At 39.4% G+C, this 23,313-nt stretch overlaps 1 protein-coding gene across 1 annotated transcript in view; it reads left to right on the forward strand.

The window, feature by feature from the left end:
* Nucleotides 1-23,313, forward strand: part of pvrl2l (PVR cell adhesion molecule related 2 like) — a 188,040-nt gene that overhangs the window by 147,051 nt on the left and 17,676 nt on the right. Inside the window, exons 4-6 of the mRNA XM_085346342.1 lie at nucleotides 8,253-8,546; nucleotides 11,285-11,402; nucleotides 12,322-12,470. Of these exons, the coding sequence (XP_085202468.1) occupies nucleotides 8,253-8,546; nucleotides 11,285-11,402; nucleotides 12,322-12,470 (561 nt within the window). The remainder of the gene's footprint in view (nucleotides 1-8,252; nucleotides 8,547-11,284; nucleotides 11,403-12,321; nucleotides 12,471-23,313) is intronic.

The raw sequence follows: 23,313 nt of genomic DNA on the forward strand, positions 1-23,313 counted from the left end.
AATATCATGACTTGCTACAGTTTTAACTGTTCAGCTCATAGCCGCCTTTTCCTTTGTTTTTGTGGTAACCACTCATCATTCTTTGTTAATGACATCAACCGTTCCCTCGGCGTCTTTCTTTCTCTCCTCGCAGCAAGAGAGAGTAGCAATAAAACCACCAATGTATTTGTTTGTGCCACACAGTACATGTCCTCTGGGTTTGTTCACATCGATTGGTCTTAAGTTTTCTGGCAGAAATCCTGTAAAGACTTGTTATCTATTTCTATAATTTATTAAATGTTGCAGATAAAATACTTCCAGTCTAATACTCTGACTTCTACGCTGCCCTGTATAAATTTTCTCTTCAGAACCTTTTTTAGTTTGAACAAATATAGCCAAATTACTCCAATGCAGCATGGCATTTTCTGACTTAGGTGTAGTGCTACATTGTTTAACACCTTTTCAAGTTGCTGGTAAGAAACAGAGAGCTGAGTTGAGAAAGAGCCAGGAGCAGAGACTCATATCTATATTCATATAGATATTAATAGAGCAAGACCTAATTAAAAAAACAGATATGTAGTTACTGCACATCTAACTAATTTTAACTAAGATTTTCTTAAATAAGAAAATCGAAATAATCTAACAACGTACTTATTAGACCAACTGTCATAATTAGAAACAATAAGAAAACACAGATATTTTAGAAATCTGTCAAACACATGTATAAAACTGAAAACTGTAATTTTATTTATTGGGTAACTAAAAACATAAACAAATTAAACAAATCACTAAAATTAAACTAACTACACAAATACGAGCTGGCACACTGAATAAGCCACGTTTTTCTGCTCGGGAATAAAATATTCTTTAACTAACTTTCAAACACTGGCTATAGAAACATAAAAAATATTTTCTTAATTACTCGTAATGTAACAATTTGGTTTTTAAATATCAAACACAGTGCCCTTAATAACTCCAGCAGTCGCTACAATTTCATTTGTAAATTTATTGCAGCTTTATTCTACTTTAACTCTGCAAATCAGATGTCTGTGAGGCACTTCTTCAGCTGAAGTTTTTGTTTTTTTTATTCAAAAATGAGTATTTGACTTATTATTTCAAGTGATACTAAGAAAATGACTAAATTAGCCTGGCCACCCTCAGCTTTGTTTGTCTCAGGCATCCTTTTGTAGAGTATTATGACCTCAATAGATCCACGCAGCTGCGTGGTGGCCAGCAGCAGTGTTGGGCAGCTCCCAGGTGAAAAGACAAAGTAAAGCAAACCTTTGCTGGATGAATAAAGGTTAAAGAGAGAGTTTAGTCTGTTTGGGCTACAGGGACAGTGCTCATTTCATGTTCAGTGTATTTATGTATTTGTTTTTTTCCAGAATCTGTTAATTAAACTGAAATTTTGATGTGTTTATATAATATAGCCCATATAAAACAAGCACACAGGCAGCTTCTGAATGCCAAGTTTGTCAGTCAGCATACACCATAACAAATATTGCAATGTAGCAACAAATTGTATGAAATGGAACAGTATCCATTCTCCTATTTCTGAGTTGTTACCTGACATGGGAGGGTAAAATAAAAGGGAGAAATGCTGCTGAGTTTACAATTGGCCTCGAGGAGAAACAATGAATCAGTCAAAATGCTGTTAAATGCAGTCGAACACAGTCTTGAAATGTGATGCCTCAAGGTGCTTTTAGATTTTGCTTTCAGAGGCAAAAGTGAGCTGAGCTTAGAAGTCAAAATTAGCTGTTTTCTGCTTTCACTGTTTGCATAACAATACCGACTCTGGAAATTATTTATTTATTTGTTTCATTCATGGCACTTAGCCAGTGCTCTCAAGCTTAAATTAGCTAAATTAGTCTCATGCTTAAATTAATGCATTTTGTCAACATTTAGAACAGCCAATAATGAGTTGTCAAAACATCACAAACAGCAGAATAATTGGAGGTTAAATTATTCTTGTGTTGCTTGAATATTCATGTTTTGTTAAAGTTGAGCTGAGGTAGAGAACTTAACAGAATTTTTTCCCCAACACTGACTGGAAATATTCAGCAGCAGTGTGGCAAGGCAAGGTGTTTACAAACCTGGGCAGCCGATGAGACATGAATTCCAAAAATTTAACAAGTTCCAGAAGCCTTTATTGATTTCCGGCTAATGTATGCAGCAGAGTAGAAAATAAAAAATTACATCACTTGTCCGCCCTTCATCAGGGCACGGCACTGAATAAATCTGTTTTTAAAGAAGGAGACACAGAGGAAACTTGGATACCACCAGGCAGTGCTGCTCAATATGTTCTCCTGGCTCTGTTTCTGTGTTATTTTGTTATAGTAGCTTATATTAAAAATCTCCATTGGAAGTGGTTAAAAGGCTAAAAAGCTGCAGTTAAGCGTCACATGCATAAAAGTGGTCAGATCAACTAGCGAACGCGGTGTGGAGTCTCAAGCTACATGCTACAGTCACACTAAAGACTGCAGCACAACCAAAGTTGTTGTAACAATGTGCAATGATATTACCATCTCATTGCCTTTGAAATAGTTGCTTCAAACATGGCAATTATATGCGTTCTGTTGTGTCTTTGATAAATCAGCGGAAATTTCTGATGCACAAAATCACATTTACTGCTTAAAATTTGGAGTTCATCCAGAACCTCGTAGATCTGAAACATAAGCTCAGACATTCCTCTATGAATAACGTGGTAGTTGCGGTAAGTGTTTTATTTAACTGCAAAATGCTATATATTCAGCAAGCTTGCTTTTATTTTGAAAAATAACCAGAATCCAGCAAGTTGCCAGCCAGCTGAGTAGACTGTCCGATTGCAAAGAGTTGCATCACAGACAAGTTGCACTCAGTCACTGACTCCGATTGATTGCAGTGTGCTGGCAATCTCTCATGCATTCATAAATTAGACAGCGGTTTTTTGCAAAACTTTACCGAGAGTCACTGTTTGGAGGCAGGTTACCTCCTGTCAGGTAACTGACAGTCGCCTTATGGTTGAAAATGGTCACCCAGAGGTTGAGGTTTAGTTGAGTTGGTCACCACAACTATTGGCAACCAGTTGCCAAATGTAAAGAATCACCAATACAGTCATGTGGCAACCACCTGTTTTTCCTACTCTTATAGAGGATGTTGTCCTGCTTTTACTGTGGTGTGACTGACACATTAGGTACATAGTGCTGTCTGCTGTTGTAAAATATGAAGATTGGATATAGTAATTTTCATATGTGAACTTCTGAAAGTTTTTAGAGAATTAGATTAGGACAGGTTCCATAACCATCGTGGTTTCAAAGATGTATGAAGTATAAACTATGTACATAAAACCACTTCTAATCTGATCTACACAATTTGAATATTACTCTCATAATCAAACTGTTATGGTTCCATAGGTATGTTTCTATGGTGGAATCTTCAATCTCCAAATATAAGCAGTAATATAGGTCAGTACTTGGCTTCACTAATTTGCTTTCTGGTGCTTGGTTGGTTTCAACACAAGCTCTGCCACTATGACAGATGTCAGCTGTCTTACCCGAATGCCACCTTAATTCAGCAACAGTTGGCTTCACACTCTCAAATCTTTGCGTTTGGCAGATAGCCCCATTGTGTTTATGATTCAGTCTGGCAACCTTCCAGTGAGAGGCCTTCTTCTGTGAAGAGACAATCTTAGAGAAGTCATGGGTTCAAGTTAGGGTAGGTGTCATCCCTGCCGAACAGTGATGAGAATCTCTATCGGTACAGTGACGGCTTCACAACAAATCTTTATATAAAGGAAGGCGAGAAAATGGTCTCTTCTGAAAATGTGTTGCTCTGAAATCTAATTGTTTCTAGAGGGCAAATAAATTTGCTGCTTTGGGAGAGTTTAGAAAAGTTTTTAACTGCAATGCTTTTGTTATGATTACCAAAGTCTTTGGTCAAAACACGAATTAAAATGCAATTGGAACACTTAAAATGAAGCATGTGGGGAGTATGATGCGTTCACCTTTTGAACACATTTCTTTCTAAGTGCTTGGTTTTATAAACCAAACACCTCATGCAGTTAACTGTGTTTGGAAACATTATTTTAATGCATTTTTCCTTTCTCCCTGTCAATTTCCGACATTCAGCCTTTTGATATTACCGCCGGGGGGTGGTGACGTGTTCGGAGGTCTGTGATAAGGATGGGTGTTGGGGCTGCAGCGTTTGTTAACTCTGTTAGCATGGCTTCCCGCTTGCCTTCTAATTGCTCTGTACTCGCCTCAGACTGATGTGAGGAGTAGCAACAGGCTCAATTGAATGCAGTGTCACGAAACACATCAGGGACGGATACTCCTGACTCGTCTAAACTGCTAGATGAATCCGAACCCCTTTCTGCCATCCTGCTTTACTCTCTGCCCGGTCAGTCTCTTTCTGTCTCTTTCCTCTGTTGGCTTCTGTTTCCTCCAGTTTCTCCCTCACCTCTCTTGTCTCACTTTATCTCTGCTCGTTTTCCCTTCCTTTTGTTTCTTCTTCTATATGATTTTCAGGTTTCAGAAAAAAATGTGCAAGTATGTAATATGTGATGCTAATTTTGGCTTACGTTAGATTTTCTTGTTATTAAATTTGAAGTCAATTAAAATAAACCTGTCAAAGCTAACACACTCATCTGTATGATGATTAAGACTACAAAGTGTCATAATAGTGTGTGAATGCGAGAGTGAATGAATAGTGGCATTGTAAAGCGCTTTGAGTGCCTTGAAAAGCGCTATATAAATCCAGTCCATTATTATTATTATTATTATTATTATTAATAAGAGTAGAGAAATATAAGAAGAAGAATCTAAATGAGTGTCTGTCTGTCTACCATAAAAAAAACTCCAGATAATTGAGCTATCTACGCTTGAAACAAGTACCAATCTGCATAGTAGCATGGAGCCTTGATGTGTAATTATGTTGTTATGACTGACTTTAAGGGCTGGAACATAAGGAGGGAGGTGAAACTGGATTAGATGCTAAGGATGATAGACAGACAGAGCTGGCCTTAGTCAATCATCAGTGAGCAGCTAGAACAGAAACGTAGAGGAGAAAGAAAGTTATAACGGCACACAACCGTGTTCTCGTCAAAGAGGTGATGCAGGCCTTACGACACAAAGGCAGTCCAAAAGAGAGGCAGGGAGTGTTCCCCCATTCCCCCAGTGCCCCCTGACCAAATCTAATTGGCTTCCCTCGGTGGCCCTCAACAAAGCCACTGGACTGGAGTTAATCTGAGAATCCCCACCATCGTTATGAGAGCCTGGATAGGACCAGAAGGAATGCAACAGTTCAGTTACTCATGTCCTTTACTGAGGTTTAATGTACTTGTCATTGAGTTAAATATTTTTATGTTACCCTGCTTTCAGCTTTTACTCTGTTTTATTTCGGATGCAATTATTGCACTTTAGATTTTTTTGCAGATGAACTCCCTTAATATATGTAGGTAATTAAAATCATCAACAACTGCAACATAACAGATATACAGATCAAAAAATCCATATTATGAGACAAGAATATTATGTACATGAATCTGGAAAGTGTCATTCTGCATATTGACTACATTTATTTTGGATAGTTTAAATATATATTAATTATACTGTGCATTATTAAGCTGCTTAAGTACTTAAGTTTTAATTAAGTTAAAAGTCTAAACACTTTGCAAAACAATTATCCAACACAGAATTATGTTTAAAATCTCGTGCAACAGAACTTTTCACATAATAAATCTGTAATGACACACAAGGCTGCACATGAGCATGTTCATGGTCTCCCCTTTTGGCACCCATTTAAAAAATCTTGGAAATGCCCAGAGGCAGCAGCAAGATAATGATGTCTAATTAGCAGTGATTGACAGGCTCGTTTAAAGAAAGTGAGTTCATTCATTTTTTCCAAAATACGTGGTCCTTGAGGTTGAAGTGGGCACTGCAAGCATAGCCAGCAGATACTGTACCTTGTAACCAAGAGTAAGTAAATGGAAACAACAATGCTTCTGTGTTCAGCTGCTAGTGGAAGCATTTGTCCATAAATGATTCCAGATACATATTTTTATTCTATAGTTTAACCTGCAAACAAATCTGTTTTTGTTCTTCAAGACTGGTGGTTCACCAAATTCCATTTAAGATTCTGGATGCTACATAAAATGCTTTAATTTGAGGGGATTTATTTCAAAATTGAAAGAAATGCACATTAGATGCAATCCTCCTCACAGTTACACACTACCCACACTGCTAGGTTTCATGAGTACTTGGACAGTAGCCCACTAGACATTTCTTTGGCTGCTCTGTGCTATTTTAAATGTAACACTCGTCGTGAACAAGTTGATTGACAGTAGCCATTTTGACTGAAGCAGTGTTGTCTATCCATATGTAAGTGAGGCATTGAGCAGAATTAAAGAAAAAAAATGAGGTTAACAAAAGCAAAAACAGAGACAAAGGTAGTGGGTTTGCCAGAATCTGCTGGTTATGCTCCAGCACCGCAAATGTGCACAGGATAGTTAGGAAGTGACAGCCAATCTGGTATTTACATGGAGCACAGCATGTCCAGAATGCTCTCCATGATTTAGGTGGACATGTTCCCTTGTCAGTGATAATGACAGTTTCTGGTTAAAACCTCAGAGGATTCTGGTGGACTAGAAACTAATAAAACTGACATCTTCATTGAAGGCATATTTATTCACAGCTAGTTTAATGTAATAACCATGATTACATTTCAAACTAGTTTGTAAAGAGGCAGAAAAGGAGGAAAAATATCTAACTGTTCAACTACTGATGCTGTGCATTCTAGATTCTTACTTTACACCCAAAGTTTAAACTTTGAGAAAGAACATGAAATAAAGTGGGGAAAAAATAGAAAAAATAGACTTACTATGTATTTTCTTTTTAAGGTCAGCGCCGTCAGACTGCTCGCTGTCATTACATACATGTCATAGGAGCTGAATTTAATGTGAAACATTGTGCTGGACTTTATACCTGTGAACAAATCAAAGTGTGATGTGAATTTATACAACTTCATTATTATTTTAAGTGCTGGTCTTACCAGGCTCTGAAATTAACACCTTTAATGGGTGCATTAAAAAAAATTTAAATTAAGTATTAATGGAAAGCATTTACCACTGTTGGAAAGGCTAAAGTTTGTTTTGCAAGTTAATAGTACCTTGTATTTTTATTCTCATGGATATTTGGTTGTTTATAACATTAAGGCACCAAATGGCACTTTTTAAAATTTAGAGTATAGCAGCAGAGATAAAGATTTTGTCTGTCCTTAGAGTGAAGGACTTCTTTCTTGAGCCATTTAATGAAAAGAAATCCACCGACGAGGACAGACAAAACAGAAGCCTCAGTGAATCAGGAGGCGATACGCTGTTTTTGGTAACTGCCTCACTTTTTCTTGATATGAAAAATCTTTCAATTTCAGCATGTCCATTACTGTCTCTCTGCATAGCCTACAGACACATAAAACAGATTTAAAGGCGTTTGGGGGGAATTTATGAAATCATATTGTGCAGTACAAAATGATGCATGTTTGAGGTGAGTGGGTGTAACAAAACAAGGAAATTTCAAGACTTAACATCACAAAATAATGGAATTTGGTGACATTTGCTGATAGATTGATAGTGTAGCAGTTTGTTCTAAGAAGGGGAGGACGTTTTCATGGAAAATTGGCACTTTCTAGAAGTTCTATACAGTTTGACAAACCTAACGTTACAAAGATGGAAAGCAATTTCGTGCATTTTGCTGTTGAAACTACTAGTATGATTTTGGCTTCAATTCAATTGGGAATTACCAGCAAAGCAATTTTTGGTGACAGTAACTCAAAACTGATTGTTTTATCCAAATAAAATTGACCATTTTCACACGGTTTTCATATCATATCATGGTATAAACATTATGATTCTTTATAACACTTGCATTGGCTGGTGTATGCGGTTTTACGGATCTATGTGTGTTTCCTCTTTTTGTCCCTATGAAGTGGACTGGCCCAGAGTCACACCAGAGGGCCTCCTGCTTCTCTCGGTATTTCATTACAGCCACAGTAGGATGCCGCCACAGTATATATGCACAACAAACTGAACCACCTCCTCCTCTTATGCTTTCCCTGCCCTCCTCCCTCTTCTTCTCTCCCTGGGCCTCTTGTTTGATGTCCCTTTCCATTCACCGCCCTTCTTTTATCTTTCTCCCTGCACTGCCACTTTTCTTTTCTCTCTGTTTCCCCCTCCGTGCCTTCTGTCTTGGACTCTCCTACTTAACTCCCCCCCTTGTCTTTCTTATCTATCATCCCCCCAGCCAAGCCCAAGAATTCGGCCAATGGTGTGACTGTCCAAGCTGGCACCAAGTCGGTGGTGGTAGCCCGGTGTGAGGCAGCGGACGCCAAACCAGCAGCCACGATCGAGTGGTTGGCGCCAGTCGGAGGCAATCATTCGACCAGCACCACGAGCGGGCCAGACGGCACGGTGACGGTACGCAGCGAGTATCGGCTGGTCCCTACACCGGCAGACAACGGCAGGGAAGTGATCTGCAGAGTCAACCAGAAGACACAGAAGCAGCCTTGGGTTTACCCTATCAAGCTATCTGTGGAGTGTAAGGAAGACACACACATATATACACTCTTGAACAAAGCACTTAGAATTGTGTTCCCTAACGGGGTACTTTATTTCAATGATCACAAGACCAACTAAAGTTTTAAATAACTTGAAAGTGCATGCAATTTCAGACGCAGATCAGTGCTTTTCAAAGAACCTGGAGCCCTTAACTTTCACAGTCACTTGCAAGTGCTTTACCACTAACTGAGAGGCATTATATACTGTTTCTGTAATGCAGTGTTACTTGAATTCACGGCAGGGCCCCACTGGTGGGAACAACAAGGGGAAAAATTGCAATTGAAATAAAGTTGACTAAACAGTAATTTTCTAGGGAAAATAAACAAATAAGAGTATTTTGCTATATCTTACATTGCCATTGTCGAAATAGTATAGCAAACCTGCAGAATATGTGACAACACGTTTGGGATAGTGGTGCAAATGAACGCAGAAAGACTGCGAACTGCCTCGTGAATGCACATCATGATCTAACAAGGACAAGTTTTCGCTGACAGTATTTGTGTACTTGGAATTGATTAAATTACAGTGGTATATCATGTTGCAGTCCACTGCTGGAACTCTTTGCTGAATAACTGAGGTAATGAGCTTAAAACCAGCCAAAAGCAAACTCAGCCAAGGTTGGTTTATTCGGTATGTCTAACTGTACCACAAGATCCTTGGTTAGCAACTAATGCACCCAGCAGCCTGTTGCTTATATCCTGTTTTGGAGTGTAATCCTTTGCTGATTAGCTATAAAACTGGAGGATTTTGTGCACTATTAATTGTAGCATCCTTAATGGGCTCTGCGTTCATTGCTGGTTCTCCTTAGTTGTTAATTTATCAGCAGATTATGACAAATGCATGCACTTAGAAATCTTTAATTACATGCAATATGAGGACAGATGAAGCAGATGCGTATGGAAACTCAGAATGTTCAATCTGCAGTAAACCCAAACTGTACAGAGAGCGCTTAAGAAGTAAGATGAAGAAAATGCCCCCAAAGAATTTTCTTTAATTTGTCCTTTTAGGTCTTTTGGCCCTCGGGTGCATAGAAAAAAAATCACAAACACACATTTTGCACACAAATAAGCACACACACACACACACACACACACACACACACACACACACACACACACACACACACACACACACACACATTGCTTTAAATGAATCCATTAAATTCCATTCTAATTTGCATGGGATTAAAATATTACACAGGTTCAGCGTGGCTTTCAAGAGATTTAGGAATGCCGCCAGCATCGTCTCAACGGTGTGACCTTGCTGCCGGTTACTGCAAAGATGGAACAGATTGTCTTCTTTCGGCTTGGTTTTGTAATCTCTAAATTTTAGGTGGCATCCACACACAATCAAAGCGTGCATGTCAAATGTTGTTGAGAGAATTGTTGTTCTTACATGCACTTGTCTTACGAGGACAAGACCCCTGACTGTTCTGTGACATTCACAGTGATATGGCTGCAAGTCAAGCTTTTAAATTATCTTAACTACCTTTCAAGAAGTGTACATCTCAGTATGTACTGTATGCACGTGCCCAGATTTAGTATCTACAAGATGCATTTTCTTAAATAAAAAGCAAAAACACCTCCAGATATGTATATCTGTGGAAGTCCTGTACTGATCACTTGCAAGTGTCTGTGATTTTTATCATAGCATTTATTATGTCTGCATAAAGTTTTGAAGATTACTGCTGATAAAAAAAAAAAGTGTTGGGTTCAAATAGCAATTGTCACTTTTCACTGACTTTACTTCCCAGGTTTGGCTACCTGTTACTTAAATCCTCTGGCTGAAATGAAATTCAGGTTTAGGGGTTGCCTTTGTTGCATGGGATACTTTCTGCTGATGGGTATGTGCAAGTGGTCGCAAGAAAACTCTCAGGCAACAACCTAAATAAGCAGGAGCAGTCCATTGAAGGGGATCCACCCATCCATCAGTGTTTTCTCTGCTTATTCAGTTCAGGAAATAGAGGTCACATTTCATCAAACAAGGTTTATGCTTTTTATGGAGTCGAGGAACTTTTTCCATCGTGCCCTGTTTGTGTGTACTTTATCTGTGTGTGCATGTCATGCACATGTAGTTCTTTTGAGGGGACACTCATTCATCTGTTTGAAATCCCAACTTAAACTTAATTCAAAGTAAATTTCAAGTAGAAGTAGCCTTTAGTGAGGAGTGGAAAAACATGTCCTTGTACTTAAAATTGGTGCTCGCAGAGATAGGAGACCTGCAGCAGGCATGCTCACACAGCGTGATTCCTCGCTGTGTTTGTGTTAGTTTAGTGATGGTGTGAAGGATCATGTCTCCTGTCTACTGTGTAACTCAGATCAGCTTTTATAGGTCAGCGCACTCTAGGAGGAACACACACATCACACCACACACTTACCATCCTGTCCTGCTTCTTCTTACTCTCATTGACACACTGTCCTCTCCTCACACCTATAGTCCTCTCACTTGCTTTTCTTTTTCAAACCTGAAGGGAAAGAAAGCCACAAGGAAGGCTTTTTTGAAATTTCCACACACACACAGCCTTCTTTGTGCTAAGATTACCTTGTTTTTTTTTTTTAATGCCCTCTGGATACATGAGGATTAAATCTGAACTTGGTTTTTGTTTGTTTGAGTTCATGAAACTGATGCAAAACTTTAGAGCTGTTGCTATTTTCCAACATTTTTCTGTAATTTAAATGATTAAATTCAAAGTTATTGTGACTCTTTTCTGTGTTTCAGATCTACCCTCTGTGTCCATTGAGGGATACGACCACAACTGGTACGTTGGCCGTTCTGATGCCACGCTGGTCTGCCTGGCTAACGCCAACCCCGAGCCCACAACAATCACCTGGACTGCGTAAGGGTCACACTTAATCCATCAGGATATCTGGGATGCTTTTTGTCTTATTGCCTTCTGCTTTTATTTACATTTTACTCCTAACCTTCTTGTAAATTGGGTTTTAGTTGTAATCCCTGCAGAAATGTGCCTGACAATCTTCTTTTTCGCTGTAATGGTAGTTAAGGGCAAATGGTGAGCCAGGTGTATGAGACAGGTGGGGTTTTTTGAAGGCCTGTTTGCCTGGTTGTTTATCAGCAACATTACACAGAAACTTCTCCGAGAGGAAGAATATGGGCAAAGGAAAAACCCACTAAATTACGTACAGATCTGGAACTTTTTCATTAAAATCACAAAACTGGGGCACTGGCCTTGGCAGAGGATGTTTCTTTGCCATGCTTTGGCAAAAGATTTTTTTTAAGTAGACATTCAAATGCATTTGTGTTTTTTAAAAAAAGAAAAAAAAGTCGTTCTGATGGACAGATGGCTTGCTTTCTCTTTATGAATATTGAGCAGGGAGACAGAATGGCTGTTCGCATGATTTTTCACACATTACTGCCATCTTTGAATATTGCAGCAACAAACCATGTTCCTCAAACCACATTTTCTGTCTTTTCCCATTTTTTCTGTTTTTTTTCTTTATTCTCCTTCTTTCTTTCATGATTTTGTCTTTTCAATTTTCCCCCTCATCTTATTTATCCAATTTCTCCAAATATATGACCTCGTCACTGCTTCCTTTTCGTCCCCACCGTCTCGTCTCGTCTTTTCTTGTTATCCCTGATTTACACAATGACTTACTTCTCCTGCTTTACTTCTTCATTACTTTTTTCCATTCCTCTCTGCTCTGATCCTTTGTGATCTCACCAAAAACCTGTACTCACGACCTCACTTTTATGTCCTCCCTGCTTCGCCTTCCTTCTCATCTTTTCCCCATCAACAGGGCTTCTGGTCCTTTGCCAGAAACAGTGGTGGTGGAGGGCAACAAGCTGACAGTGAGGAAGGTGGATGATGCTGTCAACACCACCTTCATCTGTGAGGTCAAGAATCGGCTCGGGTCCAGCAGGAACCAAATCACCACTGTTGTCATTGGTGAGTCTATTAACACAGTGACAACACACACACAAACAAGCACACACGCCTTGTATATGTGTGGACGTTTGCACAAATGAAATGGAAATCCATGTATATTTACCAGTCAATATGATGAATACACACTGGTGACCCAACACAATACTCCATCACACCCAGCAGGAATACAGCAAACAGCATGTGATCACTGCTTGCACACACATACACTCACATACACACACACACACTGTGAGCCATGCTAGTTCCCTGACAATATTCCACATTGTCCCAGTGCACATATGCATGCACATATAGTCTCATACGCCTCTTCCGGTGGATGGATACACTTGCAGACACGCATGCACAGAAACATACATTTCTCTCTCACCCATGCACACATTCTGGGATCAGAGCTGATCTGAGAGCTGCAGGGATGCTGATCTCTCTCAGTCTTCACATCGGATTGTTTTTTTTTAAATGTTTTCCTCCTCACTGGCCAAATTTTAGCGAGGCACAGTGGAGGCCTTTGATTGACCCTTTCCCCACAGCAGGGCCAAAATGCAAGACAAGGGCCGGTGTTTATAACCTCCGATCGAAAGCACTCTCTTGAAACTGAACTTTGCACGGCTACACTGCAGCAGGAATCTGTAGCTCTGCTGGATGCAAATTCAAAGTGAATTGTGGTGTATGATAGGCCCTTCTACAAGAGTTTTGGCCCTGCAGTGGATGCAGCGGTGCTGGGATTGTTGGACGATTCCCAGATTCTTTCAAGGGGTTCAAGTTGGTGTGAGCCAGTTTGCCCAGGTTTGGTTTTCTTCTTGTTTTTCTTTTTTTGTTTAGTTTTTTCTTACCTTTTCCTTTCATTGCATTTTTTTTGACTAACACTTACTAAACAAGGGAACTGAGTCGTTCACATTTTCTTTCCTCTTTCACCTTTGAATTTCTCCTTCTGGTAACAGTATAATGGTGGTGTCTGCATGCAGTCTTGATCTTTCTGCTGGGTCTTGACTTTTGACATTTACCAGTGAGATGATTTGGTCACTGTTGCCACGACTTTCGGTCACAGTTTCTTCTTCTACCCCCCCCTGCCTTCTGATGCTTCAATATACGAATCCTACACACATGCACACACCTCTAAACTCACAAGCACGCAAACACAAACCCAGGATTAAGTCTGGATGTTGAAATGCCTCATTGCACGTCAGCGGGCAGGCCTCAAATCTTGTTAGTGTCATTTTAATCACTGTGTGTGTGTGTGTGTTTCTACAGTGCACTCCACACTGACTGCTTGACTGGTCAAAATGTTTTTCTTTCTTCCTTCCACATTTTTTTTTAGAAGAATTTGTTAGCATAATCACCATGTGGAGCTTTACAACAAAGGAAGAGAAAACATAAAGAACAAAAATCATACACTCTTGCCAAAAGAGAGTGCGAAAACTACATTTAGAAAATCCGTGGGAAATCGGAGAAGGAGATTGGAATTGTTTCCTCTGAGAAAAAAGATTCTTTGTAGCCAGACGGTGCGCTGGGAGTGTGGGAGGTTCAGAAGTGGCTAAGCTGCTACTGTTCTTGCTCGAAGCATAGCATTGAGACTGACTCAAAGTATCACGGAGGGTATACTTTCCCCTACTAGCACACACACACACACGCATAATACACATAAAATAAGAGTTAACGCTCTAAAATCCTTTACAGACACAAGTAAAACCTTCACGCTATCCGCACACACTTTAAACTCTTTGAGGACAGGCAAATGTTTCATCTTTCTAAGTAACTGACATCAAGCCCAGACTTTGTGATGGTTAAATGTGTCCTTGGTGTTTCAGGGTTTGCCTGTTTTCGACAGCAGCAAAACAGCTAGATGATATAAAGTAACAAAGCGACTTAATCTCTCATTTTTGGAATGCTTACTTATAGAATTTGAGTCCAGCTCTCAGAAGAAAAAGGCTTTTTGTTTGACTGCTTAGTTCTCCTCCCTTTTCTGCAACGTGACTGCTTGTGATGAATTATACAACTGAAGTAAAACTCAACAACGTGTTGATAGAATTTGACAGAGAACAGCCAAAGTGTCCTTAAACACCGTGGAAAATTCCCTTTTTTTGGTAATGCGCATTCCATTGTTTCCACACAGGTCCAACATATCAGCTCAAGAATTTTCAGGCATCAGACATAAATCTTTGAAATGCATTTCATTTCAATGTCGTTCTTTACAACTGCTGGCCTATAATCAATAGGAGCTGGCAATGAAAGGAAAAAATGTCCTGCGCTTCTGAGTTAGACCATCTCATCAAAACCCCATAAATGACTTCGGCTGTCCAATCAAGGTTAAAGCACCTAAATTAAGGACTGAATTAGAATTGCAATCACAGTCACTGATAAACCAAAACTAAAGCCTTAACGTCTGCTGGAGGTTTTCTACCTATCTAGCTTCTACAGTGTGACAGAATGATACAGAGGAAGACCTGTTATCAACAATAACATTTATCTGATAAAGCAAATAAATGATAAAACTGCCACAGCTTATCTGGGGAAGAGTGTTTACTTCTGTTTACTTCTGAAAGCTTTGATTAAATTATGTAAGTGTATAAGGCATTTAACAAAGGTGGAACTTATTTAATACATTTTATTTATTGAATTAGAAAATGGAGCCAGATCATCCAGCACCTGGTTGTGAACTGACAGTTTTAAGCCCAGACTTTGAGATGGTTAAATGTGTCCTTGGTGTTTCAGGGTTTGCTTCTTTTCCACAGCAGCAAAACAGCTAGATGATATAAAGTAACAAAGCGACTTAATCTCTCATTTTTGCAACGTTTACTTATAGAATTTGAGTCCAGCACTCAGAAAAAACATCTTTTTGTTTGACTGCTTAGTTCTCATCCCTTTTCTGCAACGTGACTGCTTGTGAGGAATTAAACAACTGAAGTAAAACTCAACAACACACCATCAGGCATGAGCATGTTCAGTGATCTTTCTATGCTTATAATACTTTATATAAATATAAAAGTAATTTATGATTAAATCTTTGCCCCTTCAAGACACTGTGGCATTTATGAATATTGGCATTGTAAATGACATCAAATAAGCTCTTATTTGTGGTGAAAGCAGGTGAATCATGAACTGTAATGAGTCTTCTTCACTCCACCAGGTCTGTCATCAGATCCACGGCCCAGTGAATATTTCAATTTCTGTTCTTTTGCATTGGCCCAATTCGAAAAGAACCCTACCGGGAAAAGTCACAGCACTCCAGATGGCCAGTCTGCCACTGGTAGTGAATTACAACAGGAATGGATCATTTGATTCACCTTTGTAAAAATCATCATCAAACATTCGGCTCAATTCACCGACATGTGAGTGGCTAATGAAAGCACACACCGAGAGTTGAACCACTGACTCTAGTGAGCTAATTAATCATGCTATGAGCAAAACATGATACTGTCAGTCTGATATGGTTTGAATCAAGCGATTTAACTTCCGGTGCTTTCAAATTTATGTGCAACTCGTGGTTTTCAGGAGGGAAATCATGCAACAGTGTGATATTCACCTTAATTATATGTTGGAGTGGTGTTCCTTTTTATACCGCCGGTATTTATGAAAAACACAAACCTCGGTGTTCCTTTTTGCCTTTCATTTTATACAGCTTCACGGTAAAACTCGTCCAATCATTCAACAATTACACCTTGCGCTGAGACATTTTTGGCATTAAATTGTGATTTCTCTCTAGTGACCCGTATCAACATGCATTTATTGAGCCAATTAGTTCAGCTCAGGCTACAGGTTTAGTCGAGGAAGGAGACCATTACAAGTAACCCTTTCACCAACGAGGTTGGCCGTATCAAAGGTCAGCGCAGTTATCGAATGCTGTGGAGGCTGGAGCCGTAATGAATTAAATTGTGGTTTGGTATGTTGTGATATAGCTAAACTGTGCTATACAGATACTTCACATTGTGACTCCAAGCTATAGCTATATTTAAAGAACTTCTACAGCACTTCTATAGTAGAGGTTTTACTGACTGTTGTTGAATTTATTAGGCATCATGTATTTTAAATTATTAAATCAGAGCGATACTGATTGTTGTTCTGCAGCTTGTGCTCTATTATTACAAATTCACCACTTGCCACTTGTGGCAGAAGCCAGTTCCAGTCTCTCAGCATGAGTTGTAAACCGTTTGGCATGGAAGACCCCAGCTTCCCATAATGTAACAGTTAATATCCCAGGCACTCTGTGTACACGGGCTCATAACGCCCTGCTAATTTCCCCGCTGAGAACTGTTAACATCTTTTCTCTGTTCTGCTAAATGGTAGATGAAAGTATCATGCTGTCTCGCTTTTCTGCTGCCGTCAAGCAGCCGTCACGTGTCGTGATGTCCCACAGCCTCTGTTGCTTGGAGAAGGATGGAGAGGAGCTGTATTGTGGTAGAATTGGCTGTATATAAAAGATCGACTTGATTCTGGGAAAGTGAAGGAAATTTTGAAGTGATTTAAACCTGCATTTCTTCTGATTGTGACATTAAACTACCTCTCACTTTAAGAACTCAGCTCTCGATAGTTAGCTTGGTGCCTTACTTATTCCGAAATGATGCTATTTTTTGTAATTTTGTATACTATAGTCCCTTGTGAAATGTGAAAGGGACCTCTCGCTGATAGGATGCTACTTTATGAGCACATGATGCACAAAAAAAAAAACAAAAAAAAACTGAAGAAGTGATTTACTGCGGTTATAATAATTTAATTGATCAGTCCTGGTTATGTAAACGGTTGCTTGCAGTAACAATCTCACTGAAACCAGCCCTTTGATTTCATTATTCTTGCTGTTGCTTTGAACTCATTGTCTTTGTTTTCTGGTATGGATTTTTTGGTTGCTTGCCATAGTTTTCGCCAGCTCTGAGCACAAAACCATAGGCAGCTATTTAAAACAGATGAGCTTAGATTAGCTTTGCGCCCAGTAAAACAAAGGTATAACTGGTGGCTGGTAAAAATGTGATCAAACACTGAGCATTTTAAGATTTTCTTTAAAAAAAAGAAAAGAAAAAAGATCTAAGTCAAGGCAGGGATTAAAAATAAATGGATTACTGGACCGCTCTTGTTTTTGTTGTACTGTTTAAGCCTTAGAAAACTGATTCCTTAACAATATGGGGAAATTGGGCATCACTCAGTAATATTTTCATAGAAATGTTATCAGTTTACGTACACAATAAGTTTGCACTCACTTCATTTAATGAATCAGGTTTATTCTACCATAGATTAAAAGAAATGTGACTGAGATTGTACTGGAAAGCCCCCATTTCACTGTATGAGAAAATATACTTGTCTACATGTGCATAACAGAAGGAGAAATGGAACGACTGGAAATGGAAAGACTGGAACTTGAACCCCTCAAGATAAACAACATTTTGTTGTGCAACCCCTCAGAGCTTGAGAATGTTTGACACATATTCCCATACACTATCACGGGTAATTGTTTGTGCTTCTCAGTAGGATTGCTTTGTTCTGCATTTTTCTGTGTCATCATTACACACCGTGTACCACTAGGCCTTATATGGAAGGAAACCCTGCCTATGTAGATTTGTACTTAGGGGCCTGGTCTTAAGCTCCTCTAAACTAATACAATGTGCTTTCTTTCAAAAAAAAAAAAAAAAAAAAAAAAAAACATGCACATGATGCCAGCTATGCATGGCTTGCTTGGTTGCCACTGCGCCAGCTGGATCTGCCCAGTGCACCGTGCCCAGAGAGGAGAGTGGGAGACGGTATTGGCAGGAAAAAAAAAAAAGATTGGCTTGGGGGCGAGGGTATGAGTTGGGGTGGGCAGTAGAATAAAGACAGCATGATTGCAGAAGGGCTCGAAACCGAGATAGAGGCAAGTGTTTGGGGCGAGGACGCTGTGATGGGGAGGTACAGACGGAGGTAACAGCAGGAGGAGAGTGGCAGGAAAGTCCTCCTAGGACTCTGATGGCTTCTGGTCCAGTCTGAAAGAGTGAGCTGGCAGGAGGCTGTGACCCCCTCTGTCCTCTATCCCTCAGCCCATCACTCCACCTCCCACACCCCCCCATACAAAAAAGTCCTTTCATGGGGGAGTCCAGCTGGCAGTGGGCTGGGGGCGGTTGTTGCTGTTCAACACACACACACACACCCTCATATTCACACCCTTATACACATTTATACACACAGTCACATCTGAGTGGACCAGTGGAGAAGCATTTCCTGGATCGCCTGCAGCAAGTGAGATAGCCGTCCACTGGAAAGATACATACTCACTGTGCAGACACATCACATACACAACAATGTTTTACACATGCACACACAGACAAATTGGACCGTGGCGCTCTGTGCATAAAGTAATCAGACGATCTAGCCATAGGGGAAAATGCTGGCACCAACTCTCTATGACATAAAGCCTGGGTTAACCTCTGTACAAGCTAAATGAATCACACATAGGTTTGAATCACACATTCAAAGATTAGGTACAGGTTAAGCAAAGGAATTGTTGTAATGAAGTGTTTTATATTAAAGATGAGTACTGTACAAATTTTGCATTAATCTCAACAGCAGCCTGGAAAAAAGTCGTACATCTTTTTATAATGATTTAAAGGCCCTTCTATTCAACCTTGGAAATTAGTGCCTTAAATGCTGTGATGCATTGCACTGCAAAATTACTGTGCTGTTCTCCCTGTAAAAATGTAGTGTTAAATAGAAAATGAAGAAAAAAATACTGAACATTTTCTTTTCCATGAGTCTCAGTGGCCAGCGAGACTTCAGATAGCTTGGTTTTATTCCCTTCATTATCATCATCATCATTCACAAAGATAACAGGAAACACGAAGAAAGGAAGATGCTCAGACAAGGACTTTATTTGTGGCTCTTCAGCCTTTTTAACAATGAGGACACACATTTTGTTCCAGCAGCTAATAAATTTGGGGGTAACTCCAGGACTCTCTCATTGGATTAGAGATTTTCTAGCTGATCTTCTGCAGAAAGTCCGTATTAATCATGTTTATCTGGTGAAACCATTGTTGATATGGCAACCAATCTTTGGTATGTTTTATCACCATTGTTGTTTTTTTTAAATATGACATAGAGCTACAGGTCATGTTGCTGATTGCAGCAAAATGGAACAACCTCCACAGGATTTTCAGAACAATCATTAGTTGGCAACAAACCTCATTAGATAAGTTGCCATTTGAGGGAAGCCTAGTCCATTGTTGCTGACCTACAACAGCCTCTTTGTTCTGATTTTAAATGCCCTCAGAACATCATTATGGGATGCCTCCACTAAAAAGGTGCCTGAGCGATCATTTGTGCCAAACGCAATCAGCGCACTGAATAATAAGACGAGGCAGGCACAGTGAAATAAACCTCATCAGATGACCTGACTATCGAAGTTGCCAATAATTTGTTGCTGATCAGTCTGTTGATTAATTATTTAACTATTTCAGAAGAGAGAAAAGTGGAAGGTTAATGCCCAACCTTTAGCCTCTGTCTTTAGTGCCACATGTATCTGAGGCTCTCGTAACTGTACAGAGGAGCATCTCTGTAGTATGTGATACACTATGCATCTCAGGCTTTGGTAAAGTAAGTAAAGACTTAAACCCTTAAACTGTCCTTCCAGCTCTTTGGGGCCTCCTGTATAGCTGATGTCTTGCTGCAGTAACAGACAGAGAAAGACCGCCTGTTTAGACTTCTAGTAAGATCTTATCTAATCTTCATGCCTTGATTAAGCTGATTCAGTTTCACTTAATTTGCACCCGAGGGTATAAAACTATAGCGTTGAAAAGAACAACACTCCTTCCTAGAGAACATCTTGTAGCTGTGGGAGGTGTGGATGAAAAGTTCAGTTGTGGTTTGTGCTTGGACTAGATAATTGCCTACTGCTTTACAAAGCTGGAAAACTGAGTGACTGAGATGGGGACGTGTGGCAGTATTCAGTGATTAAATACATATACTATTTTGTAAGAAAATCCTTTGCTTGCTTTATTTAGTCTTGAAGCTTCAGAGAGATTTCCCTATTGGATGATTTAGCTTGGCGTTGTTTCTTCTCCAAGTAGTTTGTGGAAATTTGTGCACCTTGCAGTTTCTTTGTTTTTACCTTATTATTATCACGACCTGTCTGTGACTGGCCTGTCTGCTTCAAAACATACAGCTGTGATTTATCACTGGTTCTGTCAAAATTGCAAGAAAAAAAACAAACAGAGCTGTCAGAGCTCCACTGCAAGACGGCGTGGTATGTCTGCGTGTGACTATTAAGAAATGTGTCTCCCAAAGCAAGATGTGCCTAAAATAATAACACATTCTACATCATTTGTTTTTTTCACCGAGAACAAAAATATGATGTTAGAGAAGCATTAATGAGAAGATTGCACTTGTCCTAAAGTGCTTTAAATAAAATAAAAACATTTTACAAGGCAGCAAGAAAAAGCAGAACAGAAACAGAAAGTCTTTAAAAGTGACCGATCTTTTCTGCCAGGTCGTTCGACAGCTGAGAGTCATTGTGATGTATGAACAAATTTAGTTTTGCTCAAGCGAAGTTGTAAAATTGTTTGATTTTTAAATAAAAGCAAGATGGATAAAAGGTTTAAATACAACAACAAAACGCAGTTTGTTCATATCCTCGACGTAATCAAGTATAATTAATGTCCATGATGTGAAAATTCATTTAGGATTTCACTGTGACTTTCAGACTTGGTAATTACTGATCTCCTATCACTTGTGTTTTTCTAACACCTCAGATGAATCTTGGCAGTAACACGGGGAGTCATTTAATCTAGATGAGCTTCATTTCCACTCTGAAATCATTTTACAGTTGAGCTCAATTTCCCAAAAATATATGTGTGTGTGTGTGTGTGTGTGTGTGTGTGTGTGTGTGTGTGTGTGTGTGTGTGTGTGTGTGTGTGTGTCAGAAACAAAGCCAAAAAGATCTGATAAAAACTTCCAGAAAGCTGAGAGAGAACCCTGCTTTCGCGCCCTCAGAGTGACTGCTGGGGCCGCAGCCATGCAAGGGTAACGTCTGTCAGGGAGATAAGAGCTGAGGAGAAGGCCTTCAGGCTATGGCTTATCACACACATACCTGGAGGGAATACACACACATACGCCTAGGACAGGGGTGAGAAGTCTTTCACATAGAGAGATTTGAGTTGGGGGGAGGTTTATATCTCACCTCTGTATCACTGGGCACCCGACAGCTGTAACTTTAGTCTGTTTCTCTGTCTCAGAGCAGGATGACCTTCCAGACAACAGATTACCACCACCAGTGTGGGGCCTCCAAGAAACAGAGACTGTGAAACTGTGAATTTCCACTGCTACATATTTGTTGTCTATGACTAGAGCTTTTTGTGTGACTGACCCAAGGCGATCAGTGGAAAAGGTTACTGTGAAGTTTGTAATAATTGAACACTGGTGTAAAATCGTCGTATCTCCTGTTCGTAGAGTTTCGGCGCTCAATGGCAGACTTTTGTAGAGCCACAATGACCTTAGGACTCAAAGGAGGCTATCCCATGAAACGTTGTATTGGTGTAATTTGTCGTTTTAACTTTTTCAGAAAGATGTTGGGCTAACAGCATTCTTCTAATGTTTTTTTAAAAATTATATTATAACACAGTTATACTCCATTTGTTCTCTGGGGGCCAATCAAGTTTCACTTTGACAACTTGACCATTTTCTGCCTCACTAAGTAGGGATGGGAATGATCAGAATTTAATGATTCCAATTCCATCATCAATATCACATATCAATTTTATTCCTTATCGATTCTCTCTGGCTCCGCTTTGAGAGTCACCACCATCGCTAAGCAGTATATCAAAGACATTAGACATTAGATTGCTTTAGTGTTTCTATGTAAAATGACCAAAACACATCATCTCATAATTACCAGTTATAACAATATAAACCTATAGGCTACAGTCCAACACCAAGAAAATGTCCATATGTCCATATCCACGCTTTACACTGTGCTATTATTTTCATCCTCTGGCACATTAACTGAAATCAGCTGATTTTAGCGCAAGTGCAAGTAGAGATTAACAATTGGTTCTCGATTCCCATCCCTGTCACTAAGTTTCCAGTTAATGTTCAGCTGTAACCAAAGCCATTCCCAATGACATGCAGTAGCAGCTATTAAACAGAGTGAAATAAGGTATTTGCCTCTTAGGTTTAGTGTCAGTTCTTGTGTCAAACTAATATAGTTTGGCAATTTTTTATGAATTTCATAAGATAAGGGAAATGCATTTAATTTATTTAGATTCAGTCATTGAGGACTAACCCTTATTTTCACTGAATTTTCACTAAAATATTTTTCTTTGTTCATTAACCGGCCCCTGACCTGCTGTAATGCTTAGAAAATGGCCCCTGGCAACACAGGTTTAGCATCCCTGAGTATTGTGAAGAATGCCAAGTAAAACTGAAGCACAGAGTATTCGACAGCAGCCTGTAGTAAATGCTGCATAACAGACCTTACATTCAGTTTAATATATAATCAGTTGGTGCCAAAGCAACTAATAAACTTTAACGTAGTGTGGCTAAAAAGCATTTTGTATTTTGAGCTCTACATAAAGTGACAGTCATAACAGAAGAAACAGAAAAGGGGAAAATTGTGAGCAAGCAAGTAAATCACAACACATAAGTGAGCAATTATCTGCTCTGTCTCTTGCAGTTATCGAATATTATATGTGTATATATAATGTGGAGACTAATTACGCCTCTCCAATGCAATGCAGAGGCTGCTCTTGCTCAGTAGGATGTTTATACAACTGTGTGGGAGTAGACTTTCTGACATGCTGGCAATTAAAATGTTTATTATTATTCTTTGGAGGCAGTGTGCTCTTTAAATGCAAAGGTTTGGTATAATTTCATTAAAGTAAAAAAACTTACTCTACTA

Source organism: Diplotaxodon limnothrissa, linkage group LG22, assembly GCF_057381915.1.
Source record: "Diplotaxodon limnothrissa isolate DT_005_m linkage group LG22, D_limnothrissa_male_GT1.1, whole genome shotgun sequence".
NCBI classification, from domain to species: domain Eukaryota; kingdom Metazoa; phylum Chordata; class Actinopteri; order Cichliformes; family Cichlidae; genus Diplotaxodon; species Diplotaxodon limnothrissa.